Consider the following 21,858-nt stretch of genomic DNA (forward strand, 5'->3'; position numbering starts at 1 on the left):
TATATGATGTGAATGTAAAGTGGCCTGTTTTGTTGGCACTGCAGGCGGGGGATACGGCGCTGCATGTGGCAGCCGTTCTGAATCATAAGAAGACAGCGCGTCTGCTGCTGGAGGCTGGAACTGACAGCAGCATCCGGAACAACGTGAGCTCCACACACACACATACACACACACACACACACACACACACACAGCCTTGCTCGTATACAGATCTTATTCAGTGCTCTGGGATAATGCTTACCCTGGCTAACATTTTTTACTGGCTATTTTGACATGAACAGACACGTGCCCTCCTTGCCTCTAGTACCTCTTCTATCTCTGGGCTTTTACACTCTTTGGGACATTAGGGAGTCTCCCCAACTACCAGCAATGTGCAGCAGCCAATCCACACCAGTAACTCCACACACAAGCGGTTTGGTACAGAGGCAGGAAACACACCCAGGACAGCATCACACACTCTCCCAGTCACTCACATCCTCAGAGCTATGGGCAATTTCACAGAGCAAACCCACTTACCAACGTGTTGTAGGGCAGAACCCCTTATTAATGTATTCGGCTAAGCACCACTTAATGGACCTCCATGAATATTCCACATTATTGTAGTTCCTGACAGATATAAGTATGAATTAAAATGAAAATAGCAGCTTAATTTGCTTTAAAACTGACTATTTTATTAAATTGACGGAAAAACCCGAGCTCGGTACGGAAATTCTCGAATGCAACCGTGACGTCACTGGTGGACAACAGCTGAACAACGCCGCGGTAAAACACCGTTATGACAGACTGTTATGACAGTATCTAGATAAATAACCAACATTATTCATGACAATAGCCGAGCAATAAGCTAAACTCAAATGTAGAGGTACCGTTATTCTTTTAAATGTGATCGAAGTCGAACTCAAATTCATCCGACACTATAAACCTCCGTAATGCAGCTACGTAGCCGAGTATAATCTGAGACACCGAGTTTAGCGAGTCAAGCTAACGTTAACTAACACCGAAGTGAGTGTCCTTACCCTGTTTACCTCCATGTTACAGAGGCTCTTGAACACCTTTCGTTGGTGTCCTTACATGCCCATATTGTTGGAAAAGCGCCAGTGAAATGAGCTACAGATAACGGAGTGAGCGGAGGGTCCTTTCCAAAGTGTCCGTTTAAAGTTGACAAATTTAGTCCATTTTCTGGATATTTTGGGATCTTTGGGCCATTTGTTCACAGATGTCCCACTGTACATTGAATGATTGCAGCCAAAAACAACACACCTTTTCGTCATTGTGCATTAAATTAAGTGCAGCTTCTAGAGTTGTTGTCCACCATCTACGTCACAGACAAGACGCCTATTAGAGTTTCCCAACACCGTGGGGGGGGGGGGGACCAACGGTCTTTTAAACCTTATTCCTTCAATTAGTAAGAAATAACATGTTTTCTGACTCTCAATAAACATAAACACAAGTTAGGAACTCAAACTCCACTGTATTTATTTTGTTTGACACTTTCATATCGCTGGTGCTTAGCCTTTAAGGTGTAGTCATTGCTGCCACAGAAATATAATCTCAGTAGAAAGCACTGCCACTAAAACAGGATGCCATGCCTCATGCCAAGCTTTGACTTGAGTGGTATAAAGCTGGGCTGTAGAGCAGTGGAACTGTTACCTGGAGTGATGGCACAAATTATAGCACAACTGACATCACTCGTAGTCCTTGTAGTCAGCTCCTACACATCAGTTTGCTTTTATTCGAGTAATAACTGTACAACAGCAAATTGTTGAGATGTTTGTTGGGAAAATACACACTCCAGAAGAAGGCCTGCATTTCTCCCTACAAGCCAGAGACATGTATGAACTCATCTGTCATACCTGTGTGTGTCGGTGTGTCTGGAGAGGACTGTGTGTTAATCTGTGTGATACGTATGGTGTGTGTGTCTATCCAGCTGCTGTCATTTGTGTGTGTGATATTATTGATGCGAGCTAAGAGCTGAATTCCATCTGTAGAAAGGTGGTTTCTCTGTGTACACACACACACACACACTTGTCATGCCACAGTATCAGCACCTATAACAGTACCTCTGTCGTTTTGTGTGTTCCTGTGCTGTAGACCGGGCAGACTGCACTGGACCAGGCCAGAGAGCACAACAACCCTGAAGTAGCACTGCTACTGACCAAAGCCCCACAGGTGACCACACACACACCGTGATATCTACATCAGTCATTTCATCCGGTGTTAAACCTAGCGTGTAGCGTGTTCAGTAATTTCCAGATCCATGGCGCCACTATCAGCTTCAGTTCATCAGAACAGTTCTTTATCAGCTCTAGATCTGAGTCTGTGTGGAAAACTGAAATCTAATACAAGTGCAGACAGAGACAGGCAGGGCACGCTGGCATCATAAACCGACCTTAGTGGGTCAAACTGAAACCAGAGAAATGCAGGAAGAACAGTTCCACTTACGTAGTGCAATGGGTTTTACTAAATACAACAATAAATACAGTAGATTAGTCTGTAATCTGCTTTAGATTTGACTTTAAACGTTTAAGGCCTAAATACGTAGCAGGTCGGACAAACCTTTACACATTTACGTCGCTTCTGAGGGCTCCAGACGTAGCGCTGAGATCCGCAGACGTGTTCAAAACAAAACTACAGTGATGTGGGTGGGTCTTAGTTGGTTAATAAACATCGCAGACAACTTCAGAGACATGATTGGCTCAGGTTATTTTCATTGTGTTCTCTACACAAAATAGAGTTGTTTTACTATGCAATTAATTGATGTTATACCATATTTCAAATGGAGTTGTGTAATTCTGTGAACTATTTGAGCTGCATTTATGTGTGTAAGGTTTTAATATAAGAATAATAATTATATTATGGCTATAACCTTATTATATTAATTGTTTATTTGATTTGGCAAATGACAAAACAACAATTCTCAAATTCATTAGACCCTGAGGTTTATTTGAGCTGCAACAGTGAAGAATGGTAACACTATGCCATGGCAGACCTTGGGTATTTAACCCACTGCAGTCGAAGAACTCGCCGACGCATCAACGACCATTCGCGATGTGTCTACGAATATCTTAGCGATAGCACAGCGCAGAAATACCGTTCAAACACTGTGTGAATGTGCAGAAACTGCTCTTTCGATGCATGTTATCGCCACTGTACTTGATATTGTACATCCCGAGTTACGAGCCTATGTAAAAGCCTGAGACACGCCTCCTCTGCCTCTGTCGCTTGTTTTTAAGACTCTGATAAAACTATTTCAGTCACCAAAACAATCCATCCACACGAGTAAAGGTGTCACAATTGAGGCAGGACGCGGACGTACACGTAAGGAATATTTAATTAAGCGAAACCAAATCAAACAGAACTTAACTAGGACAGGAACATAACAACTGTGAACTGGTGGCAGTGTGTAAGACAGTGTGTAAGACAAAGAAACACATCTACACACACAAGAACCGACCAGGGAACACTGAAACACAGAGCACTGACAAGGAACACCTGGGGACAATAACGAGAGGGCGGAGCTAAGGCAGGACTAGAGCAGAGACAAGAACAACAACCAGAGCCATGTGCTACATGAGCACATGGTGAGGAAAACAGACAGGAAGTTACAAAAGGGATGTTTTCATAAGAAATATAAAGATTTACTAAAATCGGATTTAAGTTTTTTCAGGGTTAGAGACCGATCTAACTATCGCTAACGGATCTATCTCTTCATAAAATGCACTAGGTCACATGGGCCTCTCTTAACGGGAGAGCTGAGATTGTTCTGAACATTTTGATATAAAACATGTGGGGAATATATTATAATACAAGTGCTTTAAAGACGAATTTCAGAGAATTCTGAAAAGGGTTAAAAAGGTAAATATGGACATGACGATGTATTTATCATCGCTGAAAATAAGTGCTGTTTGTAAAGGGTTAATTATGGGTTCCATTGTAGCATCTTACTTTCACAAGCTGAGCCCTGGTTGGATATTTTTTGGGGTGGATGCTCCGACAGTGCAGTGGATTAAATTAAAGTCTGTCCGAGTAGAAAAATCAGTAATAATTAATGCATTTGGAAATTATTAATGACTTAAGGAATATGTTAATTCCCTGAGCTAGATTCACGTTCACGTTCGAGCCTTGATTCACATGCGGATGAAAAATTCACTTCACACCGGAGCATCCAGGCAGCTGAGGATTGGTTTGTTTACTGTTTTATTTTGGGTATCAAGCTTTGTACTCGTCCCTCAGTGAGGTTCATCCTCGTGTTAATTGCGTCTGTGTTCAGATTCAGAGCTTCTCCCGCGGGAGGAGTGTAAGGAAGAGGAGGGACAAGCTGAAGGCTGAGGGACGAGCCCAGTCCGTCCCGCGGGATGAGATGCTGCCGAGTAAGGTAGAAAAGAGAGAGACCCCCCCCCCCCCCCCACACACACACACACACACACACACACCTCACCCTTTGTTGTTCCTCTCATCCATAACTTAACACACTCACACACACTCCCAGCCAAGACTGGGACACAGAGAATAGAAAATGAACGAATGAAATGCTCTGAGGGAGGGCTTCACAGACACACACACATCCTCGTTAATCTTTGATCAGTGAGCTGTGCAACAACATCCTGAGGGGTTTCAGGTCATTGATGGTTCAGGAACCTAGTGTAAATGCATGCAGGTAAATCCACGACCTTACACACACACGTTTATCCAAATACATCACATGTACGTATCGACTGGAGGAAGCATTACAATCACAGCAGTACGTCTTTGGTGCTTTTCCACTGCATGGTACCTACACTACTTGGCTATACTCTGTTTTTTCTATTAGGTACATTTCAAAATGAGCCAAGCAGGGGACTAAACCCTGAATTGTAAGGGTTCAGAGCTGATTGGCCAAAAGGTGTTGGCACTCTACATAAGACATGGATGCAGACATCCAGCACAAATAAGCTGTTTATAAAACCTTCAGGCTACAGTTGAGATCTCATTAGTTTTTATCTGACTCGCAGCAGCAGCTCATACAATTATGTCATTCATTCATTCATTATCTGTAACCCTTATCCAATTCAGGGTCGTGGGGGGTCCAGAGCCTACCTGGAATCATTGGGCGCAAGGCAGGAATACACCCTGGAGGGGGCGCCAGGCCTTCATAGGGCAACACAGACATACACACATTCACTCACACCTACGGACACTTTTGAGTCGCCAATCCACCTACCAACGTGTGTTTTTGGACCGTGGGAGGAAACCGGAGCACCTGGAGGAAACCCACGCAGACACAGGGAGAACACACCAACTCCTCACAGACAGTCACCCGGAGGAAACCCACGCAGACACAGGGAGAACACACCAACTCCTCACAGACAGTCACCCGGAGGAAACCCACGCAGACACAGGGATAATACACACCAACTCCTCACAGACAGTCACCCGGAGGAAACCCGCACGGACACGGGGAGAACACACCAACTCCTCACATTCACTCGGAGCGGGAATCGAACCCACAACCTCCAGGCCAGCTACATTTGGGGCGGAGCTGTAGGAGGGGAAACCTAACCAGTTACCAGTATGAGTCGATTATTGTAGGTACCATGCTGCTGAGAAGTGCCAGTCATGTACTGATGCTGCTGTCTCTTTCTGCAGCACTCTCTTGTGGCCACACCGCCAATGTAATGGACATGGAAATGGAAATGTTTCTTTAACGTTGTCATCACATTAACAGGAGCTCTGCTGTTTGGAACTCTGACATAGAGCTGCTAATGAGCAATGAGTGTTGAAAAGGGAGCTGTAAAAGGGACCCCCTGCTTTAAACCATTTCACATCTCTCCATAAAAACTGAAACCCTAAGACAAAACAACTGTAGTGTATCCAGGTGTCACAGTTTAAAAAAGCATTTACCTAGAATACCCTGTAACTCCATTTTCCTTCCAGGAGAGTGTGTCCCCAGCTGAGGACACCCCCAGCAGTGAACAGACAGCACGAAGGAGAGGGGAGCACAGGAGTGAAAGCCCCAACACCAATGAGGAGCGCCCCAAAAAGAGCCACGGCAAGAGCAGAGTCAAAGACAAGGTGAGCCCTGGAATGTTTATTATTAAAAAATCCTAATTCATTTTAGTCTTGTGTTTGACTCAGGCGCTACGCATTGTTAGGATTTCCGTGGCCAGATCTCACCGCTGCTGTGTATGTGTCTCTCATTTCAGCCGTCGCTGTCAGACCCTCTCTCCAGGAGGGAGAATAAGCAAACTGAGCAGAGGAAAAAGAGCAAACTGAGGCCTTCTCCTCCTATAGCCGTCCCTCCACCACACAGCTACAAGGCGTACCAGCTCTACACACTCTACAGGGACAAAGATGGCAAGATCATGCAGGTCATTATCACCCTTATCAGGAACCTCAGTTAATGGGATCAGGGACCAATCCGGTGCTGTAAATAGCCACATCTGTACAAAAGCTCATACTAAACCTTACAGCATACAGTTAATGGTTGTGTTAAGTAGATGTGGGTGGATCGATCCAAATATCGATAATATCACTCGATAATATCACTCAATGCTCGATACCAATGTTGGTATCGATATTGAGCAATACTCGTGTAAAAAGATCGATACCTGCATGCGGATTCATCAAAGCCTACTTCCACCCCCCGGGTATCGATATCAGCGATACTGGCCCTGCATTTACTTGCTATTGCCCACCTCTAGTTTTTTTTTTGTGCTCACTTGATAAACTGATAAGTATGCACTGAACGTAATTACATAACAAATAACTACACTGCTTCATTTTTATAAAAACGATTTTTTGTGTGGTGTGGTGTGTTCTCCCTGTGTCTGCGTGGGTTTCCTCCGGGTGACTGTCTGTGAGGAGTTGGTGTGTTCTCCCTGTGTCTGCGTGGGTTTCCTCCGGGTGACTGTCTGTGAGGAGTGTGGTGTGTTCTCTCTGTGTCTGCGTGGGTTTCCTCCGGGTGACTGTCTGTGAGGAGTGTGGTGTGTTCTCTCTGTGTCTGTGTGGGTTTCCTCCGGGTGACTGTCTGTGAGGAGTGTGGCGTGTTCTCTCTGTGTCTGTGTGGGTTTCCTCCGGGTGATCCGGTTTCCTTCCACAGTCCACAAACACATGTTGGTAGGTGGATTGGTGACTCAAAAGTGTCCGTAGATGTGAGTGTGTGACTGAATGTGTGTCTGTGTTGCCCTGTGAAGGACTGGCGCCCCCTCCAGGGTGTGTTCCTGCCTTGCGCCCAATGATTCCAGGTAGGCTCTGGACCCACCGCGACCCTGAATTGGATAAGCAGTTACAGATAATGAATGAATGAATGAATGAATGATTTTGCCTACGTTTGAATGTCCCCTTGCGGTCATTGATTAAAAGTTTAACAACTCAATTCTGTTCCAAATCTAAGGTTATTTTTCCCTGGTGCTTTCAAACCAGTTCAGATACAGATCTACACATTCGCTTTGATTCAGTACGTGCCCCCGCCTCTATCTGCTCTCACTCCTCTGCTGCTTGCCTGCAGCTGAAAAGTCCTGCCCTGTAAGCTGTCGGGATCGGTTTCTTACGTTTATGACAAAAGGAAACCTGGCTGTCTGAATCTGTTGGATTCTCATGGTGTTGGATTATTTCAAACACCACACGGACAACGAGGTTAACGAGTTTAAACACAAAGACTAACAACGTAGAACACTTGAGTTTCATCGGAGGGGGGTCTTTATTTGTGCTAAATCACTACAACAAACTGACGTTCCTCTCACAGCAGTTTTTTTAAGCAATCTACTGTCGTAGAGTAACAACACTGATGAAATACAAACAAGTATCATTTTTATTATTTTTTGTATTGCACCTTTTTACATAAATGCAACTCAAAAGCACTGTAGAGTTTCTATAAAACTGAAATGATCACACGGTAAACAGTGTAACCACAGTCATCATTTAAAATGAAGGTGAAGTAAAAGTTAAGATAGGATCAAATGTAAATAAACAGGAAATATATATTTTTAAAGCTATTAAGTACGTGATAAAGTTCGTACAGTGTTAAAGTGACCAGAATGACCCAGTTTAAATGATGATTTAAATGTTTTACAGCTCTTTTTGAAGGTGTTTAGAGATTAAATGCCTCTGAGCTCCTCAGGAGTCGACCTTACACTTAAAACTTAGTGAAAAGAATTAAACAGTGAGCTATGAACTTACTCCAATGCCATTATTTGGAAGTGACATTTGTGCTTAGGAGGGATTCTTTATTGCTTCCTGTTTCCAGCGTCCAGTACTGCACCTGACACTATTGTGTAATCCTCTAAAAGAGTGACTTCCTGTTTGTGCTGTAGGCCCCTCTCAACGGCTGCAGGTGTGAACCCCTCATCAATAAATTAGAGAACCAGCTGGAGGCCACCAAAGAGGAGATGAAGTCAGAGATCCACACAGTACAGGAGCTCATGAACAGCAAGATGGGGCAGCTGGACCGCAAGAACAAACACCAGGTGCAGGCACACACACACACACACACACACAGTGTTAGAGCTCATCTTCCATAGACCAGATGTGTATTTCTAAATGAGTATCTTACAGTACTGTTTGCACAGATTTGAGTGTAACAGAGCTTTGAAGATGTGCAGTTTGTTGTAGGAACTGTGGGTGTACTCTGATTTTATCTGTGGCATTTTTTTTCCCTTGTGCTTTCAGATCAAAGCTCTGGATAAGATGACGGTAGAGAGGGTATATGCTGAAAGGACAGAATGTTTACAGCGCATTGACCAGAGAGCCAAACAGGAGCGTGTGGAGGGTGAAAAGAGACAGGTAGACATTCACACTCGTTACATAGACTGAGGAGCTTCTGAAAATTCAATTTCTAAATGAAGGTGATGTTCGTAATTTTAATTAAAACCCCACTTTTTATAAAATTCAGATAATGTTTCCTCACCAGTTCCTAGCTCTCTGGTCTGTTTTCACGCTGGAAAAACCTCCAGTGTTTGTACACAGCCCTAGCTCAGCAAATGGGGGGGGGGGGAATGGTCTGTAAGTTTTATTCACTGCTCAATTCACCACAGAAACTCATTTGTAACTCGAGCTGTTTCAGTTTGTAGCGCTGTCAGTATGTGTTTACATTCATGCAGGTAGCGGTCTCCCAAATTTGGCATCAGTTCCAACTTCAGTAATCTGTAACAGCAAAAGTAAGGGTGTTACCCACAAATGGAGCAGGAATAAAGCAACATCCTCATCCCTTTTCATGCTTTTCAGTGTTCTGAGCTGAACTATAGACTGAGTGAAAATATCAGAGGTCATGCAGACTGACTGGAGAGCTAGCAATTGGTGAGGGAACGTTCTCTAAATTTTATAAAAAGTGTTATTGATTAAAGTCATGAATATCACCTTTAAAAGCTAAGCACCACTTAATGGACCTCCATGAATATTCCACATTATTGTAGTTACTGACATATATAAGTATGAATTAAAATGAAAATAGCAGCTTAATTTGCTTTAAAACTGACAATTTTATTAAATTGACGGAAAAACCCGAGCTCCCTACGGAAATTCTCGAACGCAACCGTGACGTCACTGGTGGACAACAGCTGAACAACGCTGCGGTAAAGCACCGTTATGACTGACCGTTATGACAGTATCTAGCTAAATAACCAACATTATTCATGACAATAGCCTAGCAATAAGCTAAACTCAAATGTAGAGGTACCGTTATTCTTGTAAATGTGATCGAAGTCGAACTCGAATTCATCCGACACTATAAACCTCCGTAATGCAGCTACGTAGCCGAGTATAATCTGAGCCACCGAGTTTAGCAAGTCAAGCTAACGTTAACTAACACCAACTAAAACAGGCGAAGTGAGTGTCCTTACCCTGTTTACCTCCATGTTACAGAGGCTCTTGAACACCTTTCGTTGGTGTCCTTACATGCCCATATTGTTGGAAAAGCGCCAGTGAAATGAGCTACAGATAACGGAGTGAGCGGATGGTCCTTTCCAAAGTGTCCGTTTAAAGTTGACAAATTTAGTCCATTTTCTGGATATTTTGGGATCTTTGGGCCATTTGTTCACAGATGTCCCACTGTACATTGAATGATTGCAGCCAAAAACAACACACCTTTTCGTCATTTTGCATTAAATTAAGTGCAGCTTCTAGAGTGTTGTCCACCATCTACGTCACAGGCAAGACGCCTATTAGAGTTTCCCAACACCGTTGGGGGGGGGGACCAACGGTCTTTTAAACCTTATTCCTTCAATTAGTAAGAAATAACATGTTTTCTGACTATCAATAAACACAAGGTAGGAACTCAAATTCCACTTTATTTATTTGTTTGACACTTTCATATCGCTGGTGCTTAGCCTTTAAGTAATAAGGAAAACGTAGATCCAGGTTTAAATTGGAGATGTTAGTCCTCCTAGAGCAGATTCATCTCCATACAAACCCTGAGTACCTTAGCAACCTTGGTAACTCAACACACACACATCAGGAAAACTGTAATGGCCTCTGTTCTTCATCTGTGGGATCTTTAAGCAGGCCTCAGTGGTGAACGAGCTGAAGAATTGGTGCCTGTCGAAGCTGCAGCGGATGGAGGCGCGTCTGACCTCAGACCCTCGCGGCACCACTCTGCGTCGTTCCTCCTCCCACGCGGAAACACTCTCGGAGTGTGATCCAGACGAGTGCGTGACCTCCGAGGTTCACCAGGGCAGTAGTGGCCACTGCTCTAAGGAACCAGGGGAAGGAGGGGCAGCAAGCGACCTGCGAGAGGAGGGGTCGGCCAATCATTATTTTGTGGTTCAAGTGGACAGCTCTCCAGGTAGGATTCTCACACTGGTAAATATAACAGGCGTTTTGCTTCATCACACACACACACACACACACACACACAGAGTGATTGTACAGTGCCTAAGCCCTTTGCTCAGTCCTCACACAGATGAAGGCTTATGTAAGAGTTATATAATGAGAGTGTATTATTCCCAGGCCACATCTTCTGTGGGGTAAATAAGGGAAAATTACCAAAATAGAACAACAGCTTCACACTCCACCGGCAGCAGCTGTGCTCCCTCTGCCCCCTCAGGACCCCCCACCAAGCCATTGTTTTGGCACAGATCAAGGCTTTAACATTTATAAGTTCATAGTAGTTATTTAATGGCTATATTTTTGTTGTGACCACTGTATTCTGTACATTTTTCTAAAATGCTCCATTCCACACCAAACCTCTTAAAGTAATTAGCAGCATTCACTTTAATGTTAAGAGCTGAAAATATTAAATATAAGCCTTAATTTGGTGGGGTTATATACTACCTTTATTTCTATGGAGTCATGCTTGGTGTTTTCTCATGTTGCTTGTGTTTAACGTGCTGTTCAACTCACATGATCATGTCTTGTAATTATATAAGCTACATATTTTAATAAACCTCCTGAGGAACTCTTGGTAGATTGCCTGCCGTTCGGTTCATTAACTATGCCTCTCCATTTTAAGACGACAAGCGGAACGTCCAAGACACATGCTGCCCCCTGGCTCAGGACAAGTCCGTGCCATCCTCCCCTCTCGTGGTCCGGCCTAAAGAGCGTCCCCTGCTCTCGACTGACCCCCGCAGGACACAGAAGGAACTGGAGGACGGCTGTCAGCAGGAGCCTCGGAGAGCCTCTAAACCAAATCGCGCCTGCAGCCTCTCACCGGCCACGGAGCGGCGCTGCAGCGGCCGGCAGGACCATGACAAGGACAGACCAGCCAAGGAGAGAGGCAGGCATCATAAGAAACATACTCAGGCCAGGACTAAAGGCCGAGGAGGCACTAAGACCCTGGAAGTGTTCGGGGAGCATCTCGCAGAATCTAAGCCCACGTTCCAGCAGGAGCGTGCTAACATGCACGCGGTGGAGGTGACGCAGTACTTCTTCGAGGCAGTGTCCACACAGATGGAGCGCTGGTATGAGAGGAAGATCCACGAGGCGAGGATCCACGCTGACCAGCGAGCCCAGGCCGACCGGGCTGCACTGCTGGAGAGGATCAGCATCCTGGAGGATGAGCTGAAGATGCTTAGGACTAACAACCATGAGGACAGCTAACATAGGCCACAGTGGATCATTGCTATAAAGCCTCAATGATTTTTTTAAGCTCAAGTTTTTAAAAACACTAGCATTCGGAAACCACTTTTGACATCAGTTCTTGAAACTGACCGACCGCCATCTTGTTTTCTCGTGTCAAAAATGAGGTTGACCAGAGCTACAACATTCACTCACACCACACATTCAAAAAAAGCCTTTAAGAACATTTAGAACACTTCATTTGCCTTCTTTATGAAGTAAGGGTATCTGCATGTCTGAGACACACTGAAAAAAAGGAGAGAATGAATCATTGGACTTCTCATTTAACGATTTTAAAAAATAAGTCTTTTCTGTGAAGGTATTGTTGCTTAAAGTTAAATGGCACCATTTTCTTTGTCCGTAGAAATTGGTAAAAGGCTGTAGGCACGCTGGAGTAGCTACTATTATATGAGAGGTAAACTAACACATGCTGCTAACCCTGAAGTAGAGGACGAAAGATAAGCTAACACACATTGACAGAGAAAGGGAACGAGAGAGAGAAAAAAAACTAACACTACGTTCACGTTACAAATCTTATTTTTTGGAGAGCCAAACTGTTAATAATAATATTAATAATACAATTTACTATAACGCACTTTACATTTGAACAAATCTCAAAGTGCTACAAAATAAATCACTAACATTAAAATCAACAAATTAAATTAAGAATCATAAGCCAAATTTTTGACATGTAGAGCATTGTAAGGCAAAATACTTCCTGCGAAACATTTTCTCAGATTTGTCATTGTAAACATTACATTCATTCATTCATTAAATGTCTGTAACCCTTATCCAGTTCAGGGTCACGGTGGGTCCAGAGCCTACCTGGAATCATTGGGTGCAAGGCAGGAACACACCCTGGAGGGGGCACCAGTCCTTCACAGGGCAACACACACACACACCTACGGACACATTTAAGTCACCAATCCACCTACCAACGTGTGTTTTTGGACTGTGGGAGGAAACCGGAGCACCCGGAGGAAACCCACACAGACACAGGGAGAACACACCACACTCCTCACAGACAGTCACCCGGAGGAAACCCACGGAGACACAGGGAGAACACACCACACTCCTCACAGACAGTCACCCGGAGGAAACCCACACAGACACAGGGAGAACACACCACACTCCTCACAGACAGTCACCCGGAGGAAACCCACGGAGACACAAGGAGAACACACCACACTCCTCACAGACAGTCACCCGGAGGAAACCCACACAGACACAGGGAGAACACACCACACTCCTCACAGACAGTCACCCGGAGGAAACCCACGCAGACACAGGGAGAACACACCACACTCCTCACAGACAGTCACCCGGAGGAAACCCACGCAGACACAGGGAGCACACACCACACAGACAGTAACATGGAGGAAACCCACGCAGACACAAGGAGAACACACCACACTTCTCACAGACAGTCACCTGGAGGAAACCCACGCAGACACAGAGAGAACACACCACACTCCTCACAGACAGTCACCCGGAGGAAACCCACGCAGACACAGGGAGAACACACCACACTCCTCACAGACAGTCACCCGGAGGAAACCCACGCAGACACAGGGAGAACACACCACACTCCTCACAGACAGTCACCCGGAGGAAACCCACGCAGACACAGGGAGAACACACCACACTCCTCACAGACAGTCACCCGGAGGAAACCCACGCAGACACAGGGAGAACACACCACACTCCTCACAGACAGTCACCCGGAGCGGGACTCAAACCCACAACCTCCAGGTCCCTGGAGCTGTGTGACTGTGACACCTACCTGCTGCGCCACCGTGCCGCCCTAAAGATTACATAAAAATATTAATTAAATCTGGTCAGTTTGGATATTAAATATGATGGCCATGTGTTCATGTCAAGTTCCCATTTAACGTCCCACTTCTCATTAAATCACTGAATAATTGTAGCCCTGTGGGGACTAGGGTGGTTTATCCAGGGGACTTTTCTGTTTAAATATTTAACACATCTCCTTAGCGATTAAACTCATGGATTCGGACTGCACTAAAATTAGTACACGACAAGCAATTTTCCCACAACCCCCTGCTGCCCCTTCAAACTTACAGCCAGCACCTCGTTGGTATTCTCAAAACTCAAAAGCTTTTTTTTTCTCCAAAACACAATCACACATCCAGCTCCAGAACATGTTCAAACAAGTGCTGAGCTCAGTGTAAAACAGTAAGTAATTTGGCCTGTTATTTTCTCAGGGGCGGAGGGTGATAAACACCAAAAATGTCAGATCCTGATGGAATTAAGAGAGAGAGGAGTGCCTGGGACCCAAGAAATTACAGCAGTACCCTTTAAAAGGTACTCTAATAGTCCTCATTACAGTCAAATGGCCATCTATTATGAGGTAACTAGGAGCTGGGCTGATTTAAAATGATGTGTTCACAGTTTTAAAAGCCTCAGAGTGGTTTGTATCTATGGTGTGTTCATTCCCAATGTGAACACAGAAACAGTTTCATTTGCCACTGATTAATTTACGGCTCTCGTTTTGGACAAACTAAGGGTGAAGGTGTTGTCAGAGATGTGTGTTTACCTTTAAAAAAAAAGTCTTACACTGATAGTCACTCATCTCTATGAAAGAGCATGGGTTTGAGTAGCAGAATCAAAAGCTAACGTTGTGTATAAGCTGTAAAGGGAGTAGGTATGTCTGCTTGCTCGTGTTATGTACAGACACTGCCCTCTTTGGTGGTGGATGTACTTTGTAATATTTTTTTTTACTGACTTTTGGTGCCAGTGTGAAAGATGAAAGTCACAGGTGATGATTTTGGAAACACGCCCAGCCGCTTTACTTCAGATCTGACGTGCCAATGCTCAGCTGTGCCCACCGTGAGACGCTTAAACAATACAAAACCTCCTCAGAGCATCTTCATTCACCTCATCTTATAACAACACAGTCCTTTACCTGTCTCAGTTTATGCACGCAAGGACATAACCCGGGTCAGTAACTCACGGGACTGTGGTCTCATGCAGAAGCTCATTCCTCGATTCCGTGATATGCTTCTGTCTGAGGGTCCATTCCACATCATTTCTCATAATTACAATGACGTTAGACAAATAGAGCAGCTATTCTTAAAGTCTTAAGACCAGGAAGCTGACTGTAGCGTAAATGTTGGAGCAATGTGACAGATGTACGTTGACCCTGGCTGAGTGTAATAAAGAGACTTGAAGGGAGGAGATGAGCAAAAATACTGGCATTTCTTGACTTTAGAAATTAGGCAAGCCTAGTTTAGCCGGACCGCCATTAGGCGTATAGCCATAGTCCCAGAGGTGTTATAAAAACAGGAAAAGCCCAAAATACATCCCTTTGTCATTCGAAGGTTAGGAGCTTTGGTGCCTTATATCTGTCTTTGTTTACAATAATAAGTAATAAATTGAAGTATAAAATTACCTGTTTTTGAACATTTCTAAGAAAATAAAAAATCATAATAATAAGCACCTTAACATTTTATCAGCCTAGTAATCTACACTTGATAAAGGAACAGGGCCTTGTTGGAAATAGATGTTTATTACTGACTTAAATTTCTATAAGGGTCTGATAAAACAGTGCTGTAACAATTTCACAGCCTCGTTTATTCTGAATATGACCTTGCTCTGGTGTTCTGGCGTTAATAAGCCGGGGATTTTGTCCGTTTTCGTGTAAAGTTAAACAAAAAGCTGTGCAGATGTATCAGTCTTTCCCCTAATTCCGGCCACTGCCGTATGTGGTGCAGTTCCACTCTCTCTGTTCGCCAGTCGCATTGGGTAAAAAAAATTAAACATAAGATCAAGCCTTAGTAGGGCATTTAAACATCAGTCTGGCATGAAATCACACATCTAAACAATATTTAAGTATCTCTAACAGTGTTGTAATTCTTTGTGTGCAAAACTGCAAGTGGAACACAACACATTTCCATTTCGCGACAGATATTTACCTCAGTGTAAAAGTTAGCTTAGCGGTTAGCTTCCTTTTCTCTGAGGGGAAAATCTACCGCCACTGTAATCCTTACATGTAGAGTACGGATACCAACACAGGACAAACGTAATCTCATTGTGAACCTCTCAAAACCACTGAATGTGGGAGCAACTGTCACAAACAGGGGAGGTGGCCGAAGTTATCTAATAATCTTAGCAGTATTGGCACCTACTTAAACAAAAGCATTTTTATCGAAAAACATATTTTCTTTCAAAGTCAAGCAAGTCTTGGACATAAATCTACACACATGACTAATGTTGTTGACAAATGTTGATTTGAGTGAGTAACGTACTTCTATTTATTTACAGTTAGGTAAGATTTCCTATATTGTAATTAAAGTGGCCGGAACTTGGGGTAATTATTTTTAGACTTAAAAAAATGTCCAGGCGGAATTTCACAAACGTCTGGGATTTTGTTTTTCTAGAGCTTACATAGAACGTCGAGAAGTTTCGTTCACAAACTAGTCCCGCCCTCCCCTGCTCCGATTGGTTTGCTTGAGTGAGAAGGGGGCGTGGTGAAGTAGCCTAAAATCTTCTGATTGGACGGTCTGACTGTAGAGCTACCGTTATTGGTCGATAACCTTCCTGTAAACATTTAATTGGTCAGTCTGCCTCTTCACACATATGCCTCTTCTAGGGCGGTCCGGCAAGTACTACCAAGATTCAGTAAGCTACAGACCGTTTTAGTTTTCCCCGACTGGTCTGCCAAACCATGTGTAATGGAAGCCTTTAACGCAGCAGTTCTTAATGTGTGAAGTGAACACCTAGATTATTAAACTCCTCTGTTAAGGAATCTCACATAGGCTCACTTTAATGATTTCTGACACTGTGATACACTATTCTCTGCTGAAAGTGACCATAATCTTATACTTTTTATATAAATTAGCTGGTCTTACAGCACCACGTCTCTTATTTCACAGATCTACACAAATGTAAATCAGTTTTGTAACAGTTATTAAGCATTTTAACTGCATCATGAAATGTTTAAATCATATAAAAAGAGCCACTGGAATTTTCCAGCTTTGTCAAAAGAGGGAAACCCCCGATGATAAGGAAGTTAACAGACTATGTTTTCTATAAATGAAATTCTTAAAGAATTCTGTTTTCCTTGTTTCTAAACCATCACCTCGGCGTGGATCCTAGTGGATGAAGACATTAAAGATCTGTTTAAATGTGGGACTTGTGGTGGGGATGAGAATGAGAATCTGTTTCGAGTCGTTTGACGAAGGGAATCATTTTGCAAAGGTTTTCTGGACAAGGAAACGCAGACAAGTATTAATCATGTGGAGGTGTGAATAACTGCTGTGACGTGGCATTCGTGTTTTTTTAAGATTGTTCATTGTTGTGACACTTGTCTGTGGAAGGTCAGTGTTGTATGGGATTGTGCTGAATTTTAAGAAATAACTTGCTCTGTTCAATTCAATGAAATCCATATTTTATAAAGAAACTGAAAATGTGTTTTTTTTCCCCACTCCATCTCCTCATTATTGGGGTGAAGTCTCAAGACTGTAGACTGTAGACATGAGGCAAGACATAACGAATGAATGATTATTACACAGTCTGTACTTTCCTAGACGAAGGGGTTTCCAGAAGTGACCACAGTTGCAGATTAAAAGGACATCAGGGTCACAACCTGAATGACCTTATAAAGGAAATACTCTGGGGTCTCAGACCTGAGAGAGTCAGGACCTTGACGGACGACCTCATTTGTTCACATTAGCTTTGGGAGCCATATAGCCCACAGGAACAGTGCCCCCTTTTGGCCCAACAGCACCACTTGCAGCAGGCACCCTGAGGTCTCCGAGTCCAGCCCCAAATGTGCTGAGCTTCTGTGGATTTCCAAGTTCCGGAGTTCAGGTGTTTATGCTGCTGACCCAAGCCGTGACCTCTAGACTTGTAAAATGCTTCATATTTTAAGGACATCAGGGAGGAGCCTCAACCACCACCAACATGCAGCAATCACCTGGATGAAGCCCAGAGGCTTCAGAACAGAGGGTCTGTTCTGTTGAGGAACATGTGTAGCGTGCTGTACAGCAACATAGGCCTCAAAGAAAGGGTCTTTATTGATTGATATTACTACGTACTACTACTATTTACATCAGAATTTTGAGATCTTTGTGGAACTGCCCTGAGGAAGTTTAATGAAATGAATATACAGTGATCAAAGCAATCAAACAGACCTGAATTTGATCTTAGACGTGATCAATTGTTGACAGATATAGTGCAGACATAAGGTAATGTTTCAGTAATAATCCAGAAGATGTGTGGAGGGGGGGGGGTGTCCATTAAATGGTCAAATCAAGTCCAACTAAAGTCCCTGCAGCAGGGAAAGTGTTAACTTTGAGCCAAAGCGAGAGATCTCCTCAGCTCCTCGAGATGATTCTTGGCTTGTGTGATCATCATGCGAATAGCATCCTGCAGGAAACATGGAGAAAGGGTGAATTTGACAGAAAAAAAGTGCATTTTCTTTTTTATAGCATATTGCCTGACAAAATTAAATTATATATATATATATATATATACACACACACACACAGGGGTTGGACAATGAAAGTGAAACACCTGGTTTTATACCACAGTAATTTATTAGTATGGTGTAGGGCCTCCTTTTGCGGCCAATACAGCGTCAGTTCGTCTTGAGAATGACATACACAAGTCCTGCACAGTGGTCAGAGGGATTTGAAGCCATTCTTCTTGCAGGATAGTGGCCAGGTCTCTACGTGATGCTGGTGGAGGAAAACGTTTCCTGACTCGCTCCTCCAAAACACCCCAAAGTGGCTCAATAATATTTAGATCTGGTGACTGTGCAGGCCATGGGAGATGTTCAACTTCACTTTCATGTTCATCAAACCAGTCTTTCACCAGTCTCGCTGTGTGTATTGGTGCGTTGTCGTCCTGATACACGGCACCGCCTTCAGGACACAATGTTTAAACTACTGGATGCACATGGTCTTCCAGAATGGTTCGGTAGTCCTTGGCAGTGACGCGCCCATCTAGCACAAGTATTGGGCCATGGGAACGCCATGATACGGCAGCCCAAACCATCACTGATCCACCCCCCATGGTTCACTCTGGGCGTGCAACAGTCTGGGTGGTACGCTTCTTTGGGGCTTCTCCACACCGTAACTCTCCCAGATGTGGGGAAAACAGTAACGGTGGACTCATCAGAGAACGATACATGTTTCACATTGTCCACAGCCCAAGATTTGCGCTCCTTGCACCAGTGAAACAGACGTTAGGCATTAGCATGAGTGACCAACGGTTTGGCTGTAGCAGCCCGGCCGTGTGTATTGACCCTGTGGAGCTCCCCACGGACAGTTCTGGTGGAAACAGGAGAGTTGAGGTGCACATTTAATTCAGCCGTGGTTTTATGTTTTTTGGATACAATCCGGGTCAGCACCCGAACATCTCTTTCAGACAGCGTCCTCTTGCGTCCACAGTTAATCCTGTTGGATGTGTTTCGTCCTTCTTGGTGGTACGCTGACGTTACCCTGGATACCGTGGCTCTTGATACATCACAAAGACTTGCTCTCTTGGTCACAGATGCAGCGGCAAGACGTGCACCAACAGTTTGTCATGTTTTGAACTCTGGTGTGTCACCCATAATGTTGTGTCTGTTGCAATATTTTGAGCAAAACTCTGCTCTTACTGGTGCAATGTGCAGTTAATGAAGACTGGCCACCAGGCTGCTCCAATTTAGCCATGAGACCTCCCACACTAAAATGACAGGTGTTTCAGTTTCACTGCCCAACCCCTGTACTTATATATATATATAAATATAAACACACACACACTCGTTCACCTTTAAGCCAAAATGGAGAAATAAATTAGGCAGACACCATATAACATTACCCTCCATTACTCTCCACAGGTCTCTTACAAGACAGAGGGGTCCCTGCAGGACAACAGGACAATGCTGGGACACTGGTACCTGGTTGGTGGCCTCCTTGTTGCGTCTGAACTCCTCTCTCGCCCAGTCTCTCAGGTATTTACGATCTGCTTCATCTGGAACCTGGCGGATGGTCCTCAGCATGCTGCGATACAGCCCTAATATCCTCTGTCTCTGTAAAAACTGAACAAAACAGCGTACTGAACTTCAAACCCCTGAACACCAGGCGGTCCACTATCTCTGAAGTGTGCTGAGGACGTCGTTACAGCTGCAGTGTGATGGAGCACTTAATTTACAGCCCACACTCAGAGAGCTACAATCGTTTCTAGAGCGGTTTTAACGTCCTACACAAACATACAGCGGCATTGGTGCCTCACAGCTCTAATAGGCTCTTCAAAGGTGTGTGTGTGTGTGTGTGTGTGTGTACCTGTCTGAGGGTCAGCGCAGTGGTCGGTATTTTAGAGACACCCATCTCAGAGGCATGTTTTGACCCAAAGCGTTCGCTTACTCGTCACTTCTGTGTGTCCTCGACTCCTGGAGGTCCTCTGCTGCCCCCTTCTGTTCCGGAGTGGACTGAACTCCAGCAGGCACCAGTCCCCCCGCATGTACAACTGATAGCATTTAGGTTCATCTTCATGAGAGTTACACCGAGCAATACATGCGCTCCAAACGATAACCTACGTTCCTATCAGCTTCTGAAAGTAAATATATTTTTTTATTTATTTATTTAAGACACCACTCACTGATTAACCAATCACCTTCTGGTCTTAACAATTTCTGAAAAAATAAAATAATAAATAAATAGCAAATGGAAAAACAATTAGATTATTATTCTTCAGAAAATTATTTAATAAACTAAAACATGGATACATTTATGAATATATCAAACATTTCCCCTCGCTGAACCTATGTTTGCTTTTAGGTCCTTTACACCTTTATTTGCTCCACAAAACATGGGAATTTCTTTTTTAATTCATCCGAGAACTTACATTTACGTTTCGGCATAGCTGCTCGAGATGAGGGTAGGTACATGAGCTTTGTCTGAAGTAAACAAGGACTACTGACGTGCAGACTGACCAATTAAATGTTTACAGAGAAGGTTATCGACCAATAACGGTAGCTCTACAGTCAGACCGTCCAATCAGAAGATTTTAGGCTCCTTCACCACGCCCCCTTCTCACTCAAGCGAACCAATCGGAGTAGGGGAGGGCGGGACTAGTTTGTGAACGAAGCTTCTCGAAGTTCTATGTAAGCTCTAGAAAAACAAAATGCCGGGCGTTTGTGAAACATTTTTTTTAAGTCTAAAGAAGAGGACATGTCCGGGTAAAAGAGGACGTCTGGTCAGCCTAATATACTCACACTGAATAGAAAACAATGGGGTATTTAAGTTGTAACAGTGTGTAATTTTGAATATCTGTGTAAGTGTCAGCAGAAAGAGATATTAAAAAAAAATGTATAAATTAACCAGTAAGATAAAGTAAATAGTAACGTAGCGATAGCTAATTTTCTAAATTACTCTTGGGGCTAGCATACATCTTTAACTGAATAAAAAGGCCAGTAAGAATGTGACGAATGAACTAATGTCAAGTTTGGGACAGTTTCTTATTATTGTAAGTGTAAAACATATCCTTTAAAATACATGTTGGTTTTTTTTATTAAATAGCACATATTTGTGTATAGCAATGTTCACTGTACCACAAATAAATAAATAAATAACGTTTTAAAAAGGTAATGACACATTTCTCAGCTAGGAAAGATGTATTTCAGTATTTTAAAAGCTATATTGAAGTTTTTTTTTAATATCATCGTACTGTATATGAGCTTGGGGCCAGTGGACTACAGAGTGATGTACCAGTGCAGAACTACAGGGACGTCCATAAGCGAGGTGTGATGACATCACAGATCAGCCTGATGACAGTTAGATTGTTATTTAAACGCTGAGGAGGGTGTTTGGGACAGTTTTGTTC

At 43.6% G+C, this 21,858-nt stretch overlaps 2 protein-coding genes across 3 annotated transcripts in view; one reads left to right on the forward strand and one right to left on the reverse strand.

The window, feature by feature from the left end:
* Positions 1-17,284, forward strand: part of ankrd6b (ankyrin repeat domain 6b) — a 36,063-nt gene extending 18,779 nt beyond the window's left edge. The window contains exons 7-15 of one of the 2 annotated variants that reach the window (XM_066676623.1): positions 45-143; positions 2,092-2,169; positions 4,271-4,375; positions 5,914-6,051; positions 6,183-6,347; positions 8,292-8,444; positions 8,647-8,760; positions 10,474-10,756; positions 11,423-17,284. In XM_066676623.1, coding sequence (XP_066532720.1) covers positions 45-143; positions 2,092-2,169; positions 4,271-4,375; positions 5,914-6,051; positions 6,183-6,347; positions 8,292-8,444; positions 8,647-8,760; positions 10,474-10,756; positions 11,423-12,009 — 1,722 coding nt within the window. In that variant the 3' untranslated portion in view covers positions 12,010-17,284. The remainder of the gene's footprint in view (positions 1-44; positions 144-2,091; positions 2,170-4,270; positions 4,376-5,913; positions 6,052-6,182; positions 6,348-8,291; positions 8,445-8,646; positions 8,761-10,473; positions 10,757-11,422) is intronic. The other variant, XM_066676624.1, reaches the window with a different exon arrangement.
* A 179-nt stretch (positions 17,285-17,463) lies between these two features.
* lyrm2 (LYR motif containing 2) lies at positions 17,464-20,923 on the reverse strand. The gene is made up of 4 exons (XM_066676625.1): positions 20,881-20,923; positions 20,319-20,586; positions 19,934-20,074; positions 17,464-18,417 (listed from the first exon to the last, which is right to left on the reverse strand). Exons 2-4 carry the CDS (start codon positions 20,361-20,363, stop codon positions 18,337-18,339), a joined length of 267 nt encoding a protein of 88 aa, XP_066532722.1. The 5' UTR covers positions 20,364-20,586; positions 20,881-20,923; the 3' UTR covers positions 17,464-18,336.
* Positions 20,924-21,858: the final 935 nt, after the last annotated feature.

The sequence above is a fragment of the Hoplias malabaricus genome, chromosome 7 (genome assembly GCF_029633855.1).
Source record: "Hoplias malabaricus isolate fHopMal1 chromosome 7, fHopMal1.hap1, whole genome shotgun sequence".
NCBI lineage: Eukaryota > Metazoa > Chordata > Actinopteri > Characiformes > Erythrinidae > Hoplias > Hoplias malabaricus.

Coding starts and splice junctions, on each gene's coding strand:
- lyrm2 (XM_066676625.1), bottom strand. CDS start 20,363: ATGGGTGTCTCTAAAATACCGACCACTGCGCTGACCCTCAGACAG. Junction 20,075..20,318: donor CTGCGCTGACCCTCAGACAG/GTACACACACAC, acceptor TGTTTTGTTCAG/TTTTTACAGAGACAGAGGAT. Junction 18,418..19,933: donor ACAAGGAGGCCACCAACCAG/GTACCAGTGTCC, acceptor TGTTTCCTGCAG/GATGCTATTCGCATGATGAT.